The 17002-nt window shown below is 39.5% G+C and overlaps 4 protein-coding genes across 4 annotated transcripts in view; 2 read left to right on the top strand and 2 right to left on the bottom strand.

The window, feature by feature from the left end:
- The window catches only part of LOC145438243 (peroxisomal multifunctional enzyme type 2-like), a 364670-nt gene that overhangs the window by 93943 nt on the left and 253725 nt on the right, over positions 1–17002 (top strand). The gene's annotated exons all lie outside the window — the stretch shown is intronic.
- Positions 1–17002, top strand: part of LOC145438250 (uncharacterized) — a 126281-nt gene that overhangs the window by 46668 nt on the left and 62611 nt on the right. The gene's annotated exons all lie outside the window — the stretch shown is intronic.
- Positions 1–17002, bottom strand: part of LOC145438251 (uncharacterized) — a 107208-nt gene that overhangs the window by 54614 nt on the left and 35592 nt on the right. The window lies entirely within an intron of this gene.
- LOC145437953 (uncharacterized) overlaps positions 4641–17002 on the bottom strand; it is a 41854-nt gene continuing 29492 nt past the window's right edge. Inside the window, exon 7 of the mRNA XM_080315324.1 lies at positions 4641–4921. Coding sequence (XP_080171450.1) covers positions 4667–4921 — 255 coding nt within the window. The 3' untranslated portion in view covers positions 4641–4666. The remainder of the gene's footprint in view (positions 4922–17002) is intronic.

The raw sequence follows: 17002 nt of genomic DNA, 5'->3' as shown, positions 1-17002 counted from the left end.
ACTATGTGGGAAGAACAAATATACTCAAGACACTGTGTGTTTTGCTCTTTAGCTCAATCTAACTTAAGAATTCATGACAGTTTAATAATGTTAAAGCAGCCTTTTAGAATACCACCAAAATCTGAGTTATTCTGGGATCTCACGACCCGAGCCTCACCCATGAAAAGGAATTCATATACTATGCTATGATTTGATGGAAAAGCATAACATACAGAATGGGCAATTCTATCCAACACAGCTCTACAAAATGTGTCTGACACGCTCGATTTCAAATTAGGGTGAATTAAATTCCTCTGCGTGTCACAGTTTTGGCACCGCATTTTATCAGCCGTTTGTTGGTCAAAACTTTCCGTCTTCATGTGACCGGACGCAGAAGGGGTTGGCCTCGAAATGAATGAGAATCATAGACCCGAACTCACTCGTTGCACATCCCTAGTCCCTACGGTCTTCCTAAATGTGTTCCAGAAGAACCAGTCGGACAAATCTTATCATTATTCTCATGATAAAGCCATATTTTCTGCGGGTCTCGCTTCTTCGCTCCAGTACCCAACACCATGACCCTAGATTTGTACAAACTATCGCAGGATTTTTGAAATAAATCACATGCGTATTAGCAGATAGTTCTGGCACCGTGTCGACCCAAAATTATAGCCTTTGCGGTCTATACTTTAATAACCCTTGGAAGGGTTGCGTTACAATAACTTGCAAATTGGAGTCTGTAAGGATGGTATTTACTACCCGCGTGCCCTGCACTAATCGAACAGGTATTACGGAAGTATGATGATTGTTTAGCAAAAGTAAGCAGAAAGTCAATTTGGCGTCATTTTGTCAGTCTGTCGCAGGCTCAGACGGGCTGATATACTGTATGTCTGCCACTACACCAGCTTTCAATCCAGGCCTTTGGCTACGTAATAATTATAATGCAAAAATATTAATTCACTACGGCTTGTGAGAGCTACGACTAGTGGTGCGTCGTAAGTTAAACAAGTTTTTACAATTGCGTCGCAACTATAAAAGTTACACTGCCCAAAATTCCAGGCCAGAAAAATTAACAATTAATATTCACGATTTTCATTCGCACTCATTCGGGAATTTCATTCGCACCGTTCGCACCACCTTCGTCATTCGCACTCATAAGGGATTTTCATTCGCACCGTTCGCACCATGTCCGTCATTCGCACTGCAATTTTTTTCATTCGCACAAGTGCGAACCGTCACACAGGTTGAAAAGCACTGCCCTGTAGTATGTATGTTTGGGTTGTTAGCGATACGCTGGTGTCGCTTATGAGAGCAACCAGTCTTCAATGAATGTAAGTTTAACTGGTCATCCATTGCTACATCACAAATAACTTGACCGCTAACGAAACTATCACACCTACGTTGTCGTAGTACAGGGATGGGCAAACTTTTGAGCTCGCGGGCCGCATTCAACATCTGAATTCATTCGCGGGCCGCACTACATAAAATTGGGATAATAAACCAAAACGCAATATTGATATATGATTATATATAGTGAGGACATGGAGACAATATATGTGCTTATTTAAAACAAGCCAAGTATGGTGGCGGCGGGACAAGCGGCCGCAGACGCCCCCAGCCAAAGCCTGCTTGTGCCAACTGTTTGAACCTTGAAGTAAACAGATGAAACAAGGAAGAAAAACAGAAGCAAACCGAGATGGGTGCTTTTGTGTCCTAGAATACACAAAAGGGCCCTATTACGGCGCTTGTGACGTTGTGCTGCGGCTAACCACCCAGTCTGTCACAAGCGTTACGGGGGGAGGTTTACTGTGGTTCCTCCGGTTACCCCTAAAAAAAAAGCCAAATATTGCTTTGATGATATCGTACACGCGAGATTTCATAGGCAGGCGGACCTCAATAACCAATTTGTCAAAACTATAGAGATAAAAGGCGGTTGGCCCGATTCTTAGAATAGGATTGAAATATAAATCTGTGAGCAGTGATCTGTTCATAGATTTAGTAATTCTCTTTTGGCTCAGTTCCAGGACACACAATGCTGACAGCATCATAACCATGTTAGCTTCAAACACGCTTCTACTATGGGTAAATAAAATATACATACCCCCATTCCACGCATACAGACAACGAATGTACTTAAGACACGCCCGAATCGGTTTTTTATAAGCGCATCACTGATATAATTAAAAGTGGGCAATCTGAAATCTCACTGGTGATCCAAATTATGTCAATCTCGTTGCAGCTATCCTGCTCTGATATCAAGTATTTACCTGCTAGCAAACCTAACGGGTAGTTTGATGCCGTGGAAGGTTACGACTGTGGATGAGAGATTTTTAAATATGTAATTCGGACTAAATACATAGCAATAACAATGAACTAGATGAAAATCGCGCGGAGCGCGGAAATTTTTTTTGTCGAGCTCAGCTTCGCGCCCTTTTCAGATGCTTTCACGCCCCCAAGGCGGGCGCGCCCACCAGTTTGAAAACCACCTTCCTAGAATTAGCATGGTGAAATATAATAAGAAAAAGTTAATGAAGTCCCTGCATTAATTCGATTTCTAGTACGCATTTTATCAAAATTTTTAAAAAGTTTCTTTAGACTCTCGCGGGCCGCACAAAACGGCGTGGCGGGCCGCATGCGGCCCGTGGGCCGTAGTTTGCCCACCCCTGTCGTAGTAGCAGTAAATTTATCTAATAACTTCGTATCTCTGTTTCTTAGGCAGCTCAGTGCTTTCATTGCGCAGTGCTCACCTTTACCAACACTCTCGTATGATTTAAATCGAACGAATATAGTTTATGAGTTTATATTCTCACGGATGTGTAGGTGGGTATCACATCAATTTGTTCAACTTCTCGAGGCTTCGTATTCGATCCTTTATGTTGGCTGATAAAATCAGACTGTAGCATGTAGCTATACAGCTACTCACGTATTTTATTAACAGTTCTACGTGTTCGTGAGCGATAGAAAACTTTTTGCATGCATATTAAACTTTATAATCGTCATTTGATTCAAGATAAATGGACAATTAATCTATCCTTCACAAAATTAGCAAAATGTAATCGCTTTGGATCATCACACATAGGCCTACTTCGAAAATTCAATTTGACTTGAATCGTGACTTGACTCGTGACTTGACTTGACTTGACTCGACATGACTCGAGTCACCTTTGAAAATCGATTGACTTGACTTGACTCGCGTCCAAATGTGCAATGACTCGAGATGACTCGTGACTCGATGGTAGTGACTTTGATCCCAACACTGCTTATTACAGAGAGAATACGAAGTAAACGACGAATCCCGTGTAGTGATTTCGAATTTGCGCTACCATGACGTCACGATTTCTCAATTGTGACGTAGTAGTTGATTGACATGTATAGCTCTTTGGGAGTTGAAATGGAAAATATAGGGTCGATATGGCTCTTCGGACACAAAAGATTCCCGACCCCTGTCTAAAGCATTATGGATTTCAGCATAAATAAACAAACACGAATGAACATAAGCCAGCGGCAAGTGAGTACCAGAGTAGCTAAAGATACTTCCAACAAGTCAATACACCTTTAACCCTCGATGACAATCCTCATTACCTTGCGACACCCTTAGTCAGTTTAAACTTGGGGTCACCAACCTTTCTGACACCAATAAATGCTTGCTGGTTACTGATTAATGCGAACAGGCTACCACAGTGGTTCTTAAACTTTTCCAAAAAATTTCACGAGTCGGTTCCTTTGGCAATTTTATATACGACTCCGGGTCCCGCACAAAATCAACACAAAACAAGTCATTTGATTTTATGGTGTCAGTGTGACATGTGTAGTCGTCTGTTTGCGACCAGCTCGGCTATGTTAGGTTGGGTTTTTGAAAACGTAATTGTAATATCGTGAATCTAACCCATGTTAATGCTGTTGCTATTACTGTTACTGCTGTTCACATGTAACCCTTCTCCACTTCGACCTTCAAAGCTCGCATTTGAATATTTGTTACTGTCACGAAAGGCGACTCATCTGACCTTTACGGGTGACCTTGTGCCCGCGGGCAACGTGTTGATGACCCCGTTGAGAATTTCTATATGAGCTAATCATGGCCAGTACCGGAACAGTGAACAGTCACCGAAATTCTGTATCCTTGGATTGTTTTTCTTTTGTATGCTAATTTAAATGCTGAAATTGCTAACTTATTATGTTGAAGTTTAATATTTACGTTTATGTACGTTAACATGGGTATCTACATCGAATACATCAATCTAAAGTTTGGCAACAAACCGGATAGCCGCTTTGCCGGGGTTGATGTTATCCAGCAGGCATCATTTTCCTGAGAATTCTTCGGTACCATTAATATCGAAACCTAATCAACTTTCTCTCCTTCTCTTTTCCAAACCAGTTTCACTTTTAATTTAAATATTTTGAAGCTTATATTTTCCTTTTTGGAAATAATTCCTTGAGTACAAATTATGGCTTTTGTTCTAGTCTTACATCAAGTGCACCTGGCATAGTACGCGGCTCGCTGCTGTTACTGGAGTAGCAAATGTAATATTACCCAACAAGCATTAACAATTATTTGTCGTGGATTGTGCAGTCTCAAATATGGTCACTCTAGGCTAAATAACGCATCATTTCATATCACAAATACCCACTTGTAGGAATATGAATAACGGCTGAATTGCAGATGTATATGCTCCCGTAAAGCCAACAACTAGTATGTACAGACAACACACTGGAGTTCTCTACCGGCCACGAACGGCTCGCAAAGCAGAGATTGGCATTGTGGTTCAACCATCTGAATGTTAGCCCCTGTCTCGTCGGTATTCGTTCCGGGGACGACCTGTGGCTTTTGGTCAACACAGATAAACTCGCTCGCATGCTTGTCACTGTGTCCCCCTCCCATGATGTATCCTTTGTACTCCAACGTCCAGCCTTTAGGACACGTACTGCTTCCGGGAATCATTATCTGAAATGGTTTATATAGGCTTAAATGCCAGGTTTTATATTTAACCGCTTATATGAATAACAATTCAGGGCAACTATGATCTCCATATTTTATACGAATTTATAATTACGACAAATGTCTGAACTGTGATAGAATGGCGTTGGCTCAAGACGTGGTCAAAGTTGTCAAGAAAGCTACGCAAGGTGGAGTGTAGCGACTCATAATTATACTCTAGTTCAGGGTTTCTCAACTTCCCTCGTATAACGAGCCGCACTTTAACAGCAAAAGACGCTGCTGGCCGCAAAACATTATCACCATGTGTTTGTGGGCTACTATTAAATTTAGGCTATGTAGCCTGTTTACAAGTCTTATACGGGCATTTAGTACATTTTTATGCATTCTAAAGCATTGATGGACAGCGTTCGTAAGTTTGCAGTTGCTTTTTATGTGAGAACATCTATCTTCCAGCGGCGCATGTAAATCCCTTCATGGATCGTGCGTTGCACTCGTTGCCAAGTCGGTACTCGGTATATGCACCTTCAAACCCTTCCACGATCCACCAGAGAACCAAACTCTCTGTTTCAATGCGTGAGCGAGCAAGTATAAAATTACGATAACTTTTTCGTTACAGAGGCCATCATCAATTTGAGCTCTCGTTGATATAAGAAGTGGCGTTCGGGGTCATTTCTGAGCTAACAAATCAACCTTTCTCCTTTCCTTCCATGGCTGGAGCCCAGGGTTATAACCAAGTCACAAGGCTCCGAGTCAAAAGTCAATCTATAATTATAGTTTTGACTCGAGTCAAGTCGAGTCATTTTCAACTCACCACCGAGCTCAAGTCATCGGGCTGAGGGTCGAGTCCGAGTCATGGTATTGTGACTCGAGTCCGAGTCCAAGTCAATGTGTTGACTGCTCAGTTTCCAGTTAAAATTTTGTTAAACTCACTTTTTATAACTCTGTTTGGTGCAATTGAATGGTTCGCATTTATAATATATTAATTTTCCTCACTTTTATCAGTTTCTGGTCGCATTTTCAAGTAGGTCTACTAGTACCAATAGACGAACTCCCAAAAGGGTGGTTACTTTATCATTCTTCCAAATTACAATGAAATGTGAGTCCTGGCCGTCTCTGACTCGAGTCATGACTTGGTTCGATTCATGCGCAATGACTCGAGTCAAAGACGAGTCAATACAAAGATTGACTCGAGTCGAGTCATTTCCGTATTTTGAGAAAAAAACTCGAGTCAAGTCGAGTCATCAGAAAATCGCGAGTCGAGTCATGACTCGAGTCATTACAGCCCTGCACCAATAGTCAGATTTGTCAAGTTGTTGTTTTTCACTGGCCCCCGCTCCACGTTCAACCCGTCAGCATCTCCTCTGGAAATATGTCCAGTCTGATAAAACGCACCTGGATAAGTAGCTATACAATGTGTATGAAGTCTGTGGATTAGTCCAATGATAGGCTAATGTAGTCTACGCGTCAACGTGTTTCAGAACATGCGATAACAGATCGACTGATATTGCTGTTACACTTCTGGTGACGGTTGAATCAGGCAACTGTAACTTCGAAATTTGTCATGTGATATTGGTCTTGCTGCTAAGTTCCAGAAACAGCGAATATTCACACAGTACGTTAAAGTTTTATTGAAGTCACACCTTCTCTAGCAGATTCGTCGGTTTAGCGATATTCCAAGCAATTTTGAACAATTCGACTGTAACGTAGTCGGCAATTTTTAAAATGCCTCGAAATATGGATTGATTGGCTTGACACCTATAGATACCAACGTTTTCTCTATGATCAGGTGATATGTATAACTCTAGAAGAAACTATCGTGGTATCATTTTAAGCTTCTACGCTTCGTTACAACAACTGTTCTTCGACAAATATGACACATCGGTCTTCCATGACAATACTGTGCCAGTAGCTATTGCGTTTATAATGAAAGATGTCGCGGGCCGCAAAATAATCGTCTGTGGACCGCGGGTTGAGAACCCCTGCTCTATTTCGAGCAAAATCAGTGCTATTCGAAACAGCTCAAGGCTACTTCAAGTAGAAGTAGTGTCGTTGCATTTGAAAACTACTCAAGTATGTAAGCCGTTTTGGAAATCAGTCATAAATACGCTCTCAGCATGGACCGTCAAAACTTGGAAACTGACACATGCGGACGATGCAGATATATCTGGGTCTGTGTTGCTACACTCCATGCAAGAGAAATTACTTTCAAAAGTATAAGGAATCTATCACATCATGTGATAAAATTATAGCTTTGCTATAGAACAGGGGTTCTATACCTTTTTCTACACAGGCGTGTGCGCTCATCAGAAAATATCACGGTTGGGCGCCTGCCCTCCCACCACAAGACCCGCGTAACTTAATAAGACAGTGGTTCTCAACCGGGGGTCCGCGAAGCATTTTCAGGGGATCCGCGAAGTCTCAAAAATGTTCAAAACGTAATTTGTATTTTTTAAATTAGAAAAATCACGAGGCAGTTTCGCTTCATTACTAGTAAAACTCCAGAGCTCACATCAACAAAATGGCCATCTGAGGTGATATATCCTACTGTGCAGACTCATTTTATATGCTAAATTGCCAATAGTCCACTGATACAAACACTTTGCTGTCTATAGATGTTTTATAAAAAAAATAGGATGAGTAACGTCAATCACGGTGACTTCAAAATGTTTACAAAATCCATTTTCTTCTGTGATATACACAACCATCTTTCCATAATAACTTCAAGATAAGCTGCTATATAGAAACGACAAGGCTTGGCGTTATATGTTCAATAAAAAAGTTTTTTTTGTCAATTTTGGTGCCATATTAGTTGAGATCATACCCGAGCGAAGCGAAGCTTCATGAAAATTCTGGACTCTTCGTGGTAACAGCCCCCGAATTTCTTCGATTAGGCCTCTCTCTCTCTCTTATTGGAAAACATGATACTTCTACTTGACAAACTGTACATAGCGAAAAGTAAGTAAGTCGCAACATATTACGGAGTAGATTTAGAAGTAGCGGAAAATTAATTTTACTTGAGCATTTACTGCAAGTAGAAGAAAAAGTAGTAGGAGTGCTTCATTACTGACCACCTCTGCGTATATGTCACTGCAATCTCGATTCTATAATTGCATAAAATATTTAGAGCGATGGTAACTCATTCATTTGCCACAGAAATGTTGCATGACATTCGATTCCAATGAAATATAACATAGATCGCCGTTCATCGGAGTACGTTTTGCAGGTCGTAATAACGGAATCAATGGAAATTATTGCCAACACGAGTTACTTGGACGACTAAATAAAAATATTTTACGAAGCAGCACTCTGTAACCCAATTATTGAGTCGAGTAGTTACGACCTGTCGTATTCCATTTTCTAACACAGAGGTTCCCAACCTTTACATGGTCCCGACCTCAAATTTCGGTTTGGCGTGGTGACTACTAAAAATGGTCAGGACCTTCGTCCAAACCTCCTCACGGTGTATGTGAGAAGCTGGCGACTGCGTGTGCAGCATTAGCAATTATGCAAATATGAACTCGTCAAACACCGTCAGTCAAGACCAGTGATTCCCAAACTTTGTGCCGCGGCACATTAGTGTGCCGTCACAGATACTCGGATGTGACTGGAATCTTTTTGTAATTTTGGAAAATAACTTCATAACTATGTAAAACTAAACATGCTGGCATTCTGGCACGGATATCAACTTGAAAGTGCCGTAACTGCTTCATAGTTGATAAATAAGCACATGTGACCATTATAATGAAACCAATTATGGCGTTGTTGATGAGTAGGGTGCTATATGTCGATATAGTCATTAATTCGTTTCACGCTCTTGGTGAATCAACTCCGCAAAACATGAGCACACAGCCTGGACTTCAGCGTACATTGCAATATTTGTTTTCAGAATCTCAGAAACTATTGTTCCTAATTTTAGATGGGTAATTAGCTAATTCGGAAGCAATGAATCAAACATTTTTTTTGCAGAAGAACAGACCATAGATACACGAAACGTCGCGTTTTTTTTAACGCTCTTTCCACAGATGAGATGTGGTGGTCTCATTTCAAATCCTTCATCATGATAGGTACAAGAGGTGCACAAGAGATAGGTACAATCAGAACTTTAATGCCATTTCCATCTATGCGTACATGCATCCATGCATTCATGACTGTGAATACAGCTTTTTTGTTTTGACTGAAATTATATGCTGAGCATGAGAGAGACTCCTTTGAATTGAAGATGGAATATGGGTATGTTGGCAGCAGTGCAATGTATCCTCGTTTCAGTCGTATATATGTTCGTATGGATAAGCAATAAGCAAAGCCATCACATAACAGTAGTATAGTAGATCGGTCGCGAACTAACGTTTTTTGCATGGGGTAGTATAGGCGGGGTGGCGAGCGGCTGGGAAACCGGGGGTGGCGAGCGGCTCTTATGTCTTATGGCGGGGGTGGCGAGCGGCTATTGTGTCTTATGGCGGGGGTGACAAGCGGCTCTTATTTCTTATGGGCGGGGTCGCAAGCGGCTCTTATGTCTTATGGCGGCGGTCGCAAGCGGCTGGGAAACCTGGGGTGGCGAGCGGCTCTTATGTCTTATGGCGGAGGTGACAAGCGGCTATTGTGTCTTGTGGTGGCACGGTAACCCTTTTCAGCATAGGGATCGGTCGCACGCGGATTCGTTGTTGACATGTCGTACTTCGTGTTGAATATGTATCAAGTAAATAGTCATGTGAATGAACCTTTGTTAATGTGATTCGCCATTGGTTCTTATGAATGCGGCGGTGACGCGCCTGGAAACTCGTGTTGGTGAATCGTACTTTCAGACCCCCCTCTCGCTCGTGATTCGTAATGGATTCTTATGGACGCGGTCGTGATTCGTACTTTCAGGTATAGGCTGCGGCGGTGATTCGTATTGAGAACTCGGAATCACTTGCTTGGTAATATTTTGGTAATTTGTTTGCCACAGAGCCGGCGTAGACGGCGATTCAAATACCAACATTAGGCGCGTTCATATACTAACACTTCAAAAAGGTGTGAAATATTTGTAAAATCCTACGATCGCCCACAAGATAACACCTCAGACATAGTCATCTTTCACGACTTGGTGTCATAGCCATACCGATCGCTCACACGGTGAAATTTTCGTAAGCAGTTTGTCACAGAACTTGATTTCGCTCGTAGGATTTAATAAGTAACGACTAACAGAACCGCCAGTGTCGGTAACTTGAATAGCGACAACTTGTCACTTATTTCCGCTCTAACCCTAATCCTTTGTACGGTTACCGCATACTCAAATAGGTGTGAAATAATTGTAAAATCCCACGATCGCTCACAAGGGTAAGGAATAACAGAACCACAACTGCGGCGACTTGAATACCCACAAATTGTCAATTGTTGGTATAACTCGAATCTTTTTAAGAGTATAATCCTTTTGAAACTGCATATTACTTGACTTGACCAACTTTCAACTCCGTTTCCGGATCATTCACACATTTCACGCAGCTGTTTTAACACTTATAGAATCAATACCAACTAGCTCTAACCCGATAATATTCAATCATTTTGGTAATTTGCCAACTTTAAATCCGTTCGCGGGATGTACTAAAGGTAAATCCAAATAATCCAGAATGAAATATTTGGACTTTGACATAGTCTGAATTGAAATAGATTGACAAACATGACTACCAACTTACAACCCACCCATATTTCGAAATTACACTTTGAAACAATCCTTGAAACTTACAACTCTATTCGCGATTCAGTTTTCCGGTTGTCAAATAGAGTTTCAGTAAATACTATCGCGATATTTTAATGTGTTACTACACACAATAGAATCAATCGCTGAAATATCACCCATTGTTGTAAACATTTCCAACTTGACAACCGCTTGCACATAACGCGATCGAGTTGCAACGCGATGAGTTGAATCGAAATATTTCCATCTACTTTGTCGAAACCTTGAACAAGCTATCTGGTTATGTTTTGCCATTGAGTGAACGAAATAGTATTACATCTCAACATTTTAACATCTTGCCATACACAAAAGAGTAAAATACAAAAACCTTGTCAAGTCAATCCGTTTATAACTTACCCAACCAACTCAACAGTATCCTTATGAAAAGAAGACAAGACTACGCGAGTAATCACTACAATCCAAAATCCATAGCAAGTTCGGTTGTATTCATAGTCCACCAACTCGTATTTTTTATTCAACTGTAAAGAAGTCATTACTATTCTGTAACCTAAGGTAATTACTACTCGGTGCGCGCAACTTGAGCTTAACATATGTTTTGAGTATATGATATTTGAATGTCTGACCAACGTAGTTGAGAATTCATTTCTTACAATCGAACGCAGGTGCTATATTGAATATTATCATGATGTAATCATAAGGATTGATACTTTAGTTTGACATACGAGATTTTGTAATAGTCGATCATGACTTGATTATTGAATCATGACGTAATTACACCGGTGTTGGTTATTGTGATATCAACAAACTTTTCAGGGATATTTTTAATTAACGCATCGATTTGTAAAACGAGGACTTGCATGTGCGAAATGTTTTTGATCGGGAAATTAATCCAGGATCGTTAGAATCGTGTGATCAATATTTAATCCTTTCACACCCACCATTGTACGTGCTAAATGTAAAAAAACATTGTGAAGTCTATAGATCTACACTTCAAGGTTTTGATCAGCACAGAAGCAATTGTAATATCTTTACCGATGCGTCCTATTCCACAGACTTGGTTAATACAAACTCATATCAATAATAAAATCACAGTATGTGCTACACTGAAATCTACAGAAAATGTCTTTGTATTGCTGCTCATAGTAGTGATATCGATTTGAACCTCCAGAATAATTGTCATCATCTAACCAAACTACTGAAATTCGTTGTCAATTTGTCTGATGTTCACTGAATGCATACTAGAACTATTTGCGCAACGCACACGATCAGAGAAATTGGAAATTTTCCCCATTGTCATTCGTCAAAGTAAATGTCGTCGCAATACTCAATCACTAAAAAAACGATATACTTTTATGTGATTGAATCACCGGTAATAAACTAGCTAAATGAAACCCCTAAGAAATTTCACTCACTCGACGGGTATGAAACAGCGTCGCTTAATCGTTGTAGGTCGTTTTTCTAAGTACAAATCATATCCACCCAACCGAAAACCATTTTCACTCACTTGGTTAATGAAGCCGAGGTCGACATTCGATATTTTGTTTGCGGGAAATACTTTGCAATAAACACGCTGGAGTGGTTGAGCTTTAACATCGTCAAGCTGTCATTTGTATCGTTTAATTAACCGACATTTAGCGATTGCTGAACATACCACTTCGAAATACTGCGTTGATCTCAATTCCTTTGTCGTGATAATCGAAGTACATTTGTTTCGATTTCATAAAAACCAACTTTTCTATGACATGATAAATTTTTGAAAAGTTATGCTTAGAAGATTGGTGCATCTCGCGAAAAAATAATGTACCACTCAAATTGATACTGTTACTCCATTGACCGGTATTTTCAAACGAGTCGATTTTCAACCGAGCAAAATTTATTACTTGAGTTGTCCCGCTTAATGTAAATGTAAACTCAGCCGTCTTTTAACATCACAAAGACATTGATAAAAAGTAGGCAATCAAACGCTACAAGTTTAACTTTTGTAGGTTGTGCATGATTACCCCACGCAACTCATTTCTTACCAAAGGTATATGAAATATATTCATGGTACACGAAAATAATCGATATTCCCATGCTACGAACCTGTACAATGATTGGTGGCGCTTTCAAACTGTTTCGATACCTCAAGACCTTTATTGTCTGAAAGGTTGTTCATGTATCTTAATAATCAAATAGTTCAACACAGAACTAGTACGAACAGAAACATCAGAGTTGTTTACACAAAAGTTTGTAAGTGTACAGTATGCGAATACCACGCGTAAGTCCAGCACAATTGTGGTATCCATCCGAGTTTAGTTAACACAATTTACGACACCGAGATCGGCTCATCTTTCGTAAGACAACGAACCAACCAAGGCTTCAGGATATGTCCATGTCATAGCAATAAATCAGCTACTCCAACATATGTTTTCTAGTTACGGTGCTTACATCTTACACACAAATCAATCTACTTTGCTAATGAAAAGTGCTGAGTCATCCCATGGTTGTCCTCACAACAATACAACTAAAACATACTATCATACAAAATGGTCGTTATAGTTTGCACACCAACGGTACATCGTACAAGGAGCAAGTGTCGAGAATCCAGTTATTGAAAAAAACTTTAAAGTGTTTCTACGCCAAGTCGGTATGTTGACGAAAGCATATATTGTAATATCATGATCGATTTGCATTCGCTGGTCACAAACTGTCACTACTCTAAATAATTCTTTTTCACTCAAAAGTATACTGGTCACCATTCGTTTTCATCAAGCACGAGTTCAAGAAACTTACTTACTACGACATGAATTGTTATTTTTATGTTGTGTAAATAGATAATGATTAATTTTAGTAACACTTTATCAACATCATCGAGTTGCGCGAATAGATTTACATGTAGTCTTGTGGTTTTAATCGAAGTACACAGCGTGTTCTAATGTAGAGTCATTTATATTGTACAACAACTCGGTAATCGAATTGTATGCATTAACATTTAAACAGCGATCCTGTTTCGTCACGCGAAAAATATGTTCACTATCGCGATACTCTGCACAGGGAGTGCAAATCCTTTTCACACTCGTAATAGTATACCAACGGCTACCGGCGACAACGTTTAACAAAACCAACGACACTGAACATACGATACCTACCCAAGTAAAATTACCATTTTCACCTGGAGGTCAGCCGTTACCTGAGTAAAAATACCATTGTCCTTTGAAGATTTATCGTTTACTCAGAGTAGCAATACATTTTTACTTGAGGGTCTATCGTTTCCTAGAGTAACAAACCCCTTTTCCTTTGGAAATCTATTTCTTTGCTTGGTAACAAACCTCTTTCACTTGCAAATATATTTTTTCTCTGGGTAACAAACCTTTTTCACTTGGAAATATATTTTTTCCTCGGGTAACAAACCTTTTTCAGTTGGAAAAGTATCATTTACCTGGGTAACAAACCTTTTTCAGTTGGAAAACTATCATTTACCTGTGTAACAAACTTTTTTCACTTGGAAATCTATTTTTTCCTTGGGTAACAAACCTTTTTCACTTGGAAAATATTTTTTCCCTGAGCAACAAACCATTTTCACTTGGCGGATCGTCGTTTACCTGAGTAAAAATATCATTTTCCTTTGGAGATCTGGCGTTTACCTAGTGTAACAATACATTTTCTCTTTGTCATCTAGCTTTTCCTAGAGTAACAAAACCATTTTCATTTTGAAATCTGACAAACACACCTGACAATTTGGTATTTGTTGTATTGACGATAGTTTGAAATAGATTACAACGAACAGTGACGGAAATATACACGGACTACCGGTTTCAGAGTATACCCCCCATCAGTCGTATCACATCAATATCATCGGTTAACCACATACAATATGCTCTTGTACACCGAAATGCATGTTCTGGAAAATTGGACAATAGGCTTCGATAGTTCTGTGATGTCCGGGTTCGTGCTTTGGATTTTCCAGAGTCAAAATGTCTGAATAAAACACCTCCTCGACGATGGTTGGTATGTGGATAACGGGATTCGGAAAACGGTTGGATTTATGTCACCCATCGCGATAACAATTCCAGGTCGAGTTTTCCCCCGCATGTTTACTATATTGTGTCTTTATTGGTCAATATATGTCTCGACATTCAGTTTGAAATCGGAAACCCTGATAAAGTATGTAACCGGATCCGGATATCAACTCTGAATCGATAAACCAATGCACAATATTCAAAGTAAACATGTTACACCCCGTGTTTCCACGAAAAAATACCATCCAGACATACGTCGCGCTTGTTTGCCCACACCAGTATACGCGTAAATGGAGGTGTGTGACATTGCATGCAATGTGTTGGTATACAAACATCGGGGAGTAAGCCTTCGATCCACAGACATTATCATAGCCGGTAATTTTGATGCAGATCGAATGTCATCACACCCGATAACAATACCAATACGATCGTATCATACAAAGCAACTAGTTGACACAAACAAAATATTAAAGGAAGACTCGTCTGTTGTTTTCATAAGTCAAGAGAATGAAAATTGTTTTTGTTACACTAAATTATTTTCCGCTACACTAGTATATAGTTTGTATCTAGAAAAACCGATACACAGCGATGACGTGATGTTGTTCAATAATTGTTATGTAAAGAGTGAGTAAATAATCTTCCAGGTTGGTGTGATTCAAGTCGGCCGCATGTTACACATAACCATCATTCGTATTGTGTGATATTGTGAAGATGATACCGCAACAACACAACAAGTAATATTTTGTATCGGGTGTTTGCGCTTTAGGAATAGCGAAGTGTGCGATATTTTGGATATCTGTGTTCGACTGAAACTAGGGTTGTCATTGGGTCTTGTGTTGGGTAAATCAGAACTATGCCTAGAATTCAAGCACGTCCGAGTAACGTCTTTTAGTGACAGAGTATTGTGATGACATTTACTTTAGCGAATGAAAACGGAAAAAATTTCGATTGCATTGTCGGTGTATGTGTTACACAAATAATTCTAGTACACCTAACTATAGGGTACATTTGCCTAATATCGTACAAATTGTTTCTTTGTTATGGTAACGACTTTCAGTGGCTTGGTTTCATGTCGGGAATTATTATTTGAGTGTTCAAAAACAATTTCAATCAATACTACAAATGAACAACGATACAAAACACGTTTAGTGATAGCAAGTACTTCCTTGATATTGCGATTGTTGTGCACTAGACATTTCTAGCTGAATTGAATGCATCCAGCAAACATATTCCAATTTACTTTTGTAATGATCAAAGTCTTAGAGTGCAACCTCGTGATATTTTACATTTAGCACGTTCTATAGAAAGTGTGAACGGAGTTGACTATTAATCGTGTACTTGGGATAATGCTTTGATATCAAAGATATATTTTCCCACTGTGTAATGTTTCGATTCTCTGTTGTGAATACCACCAGTAACGACGTTGATGTTAAATCCTCACCCGTGGTTATTGTAAGTGAATCCTAAACATCGCAACAGTCGGTATGGAAATCGAACGCGTGCGTACTTTTAGATAGGTGACACTAACAAGTTTATTACATCCGTGAAATACTCTGAAACGTCGATTCGTGATTGTGTTAGCTATATTCATCTTCCATATCTGTGGACACAAAGATATCTTGACTTTGGTTACAACTCACTCGAAACGAATTGTCGCGGGCAATCTAAAAAAGCACAAGTCGAAGACGAATGATTTGATTTCAATGAACTAAAAAAGTCCTTTTGTTTTGATGTTGGGTTTAATACAATTTGTACGACTATAACGAATCCGATTCCAAAAGTGCATTGTTACATTTAACAAAAAGTTTGATGACTTGTATTCTGATATTGATAGATGGGAAAAGTAATATGACTAGTTTATAAAATACCGATCATGTTCTTTGTCATGTCTGTGTTCAACAAATATGTGATCAAGTCTTACCATTCGATATTAACTTTCGCAGTCGGTGTAATTTGTTGAAGTAACAATACCGACGAGTTCAATAATATTCTCCATCGATGTATTCGAATAATCTGTCAGCTACAAGTGGATTAAAAACTTGATGTCGTTTTGTGGTTAACTCAAGTCAGTGGTCGCGTTTGTGTTGATTTCAGGAATGATCATGACGTGTTGGTAGGGTAAATTAGTTTATGTGGTTGTAACTATGACCGTAAAGAGTTGCTGACATTCCAATAAGACGAGTTGGTGGTATATGCCTAAAACCGAACTTGATATGTTTGTTGGTTGTAGTGATTACTTGTGTAGTCTTGTCTACTTTTCGTAAGGATACTTTTTGTTTTGGTTGGGTAAGTTACAAACGGATTGACTTGACAAGGTTTTTTGTATTTTACTCTTTTGTGTATGGGAAGATGTTGAAATGTTGAGACGTAATACTATTTCCGTTCACTCGATTGCAACAAAAAATAACCTGATAG

This window comes from Botryllus schlosseri, chromosome 4 (genome assembly GCF_051294905.1).
Source record: "Botryllus schlosseri isolate E-star chromosome 4, Bs_hap1, whole genome shotgun sequence".
NCBI lineage: Eukaryota > Metazoa > Chordata > Ascidiacea > Stolidobranchia > Styelidae > Botryllus > Botryllus schlosseri.
The sequence above is the reverse complement of the archived record's forward strand: the minus strand, read 5'-3'. Positions and strand labels throughout refer to the sequence as shown.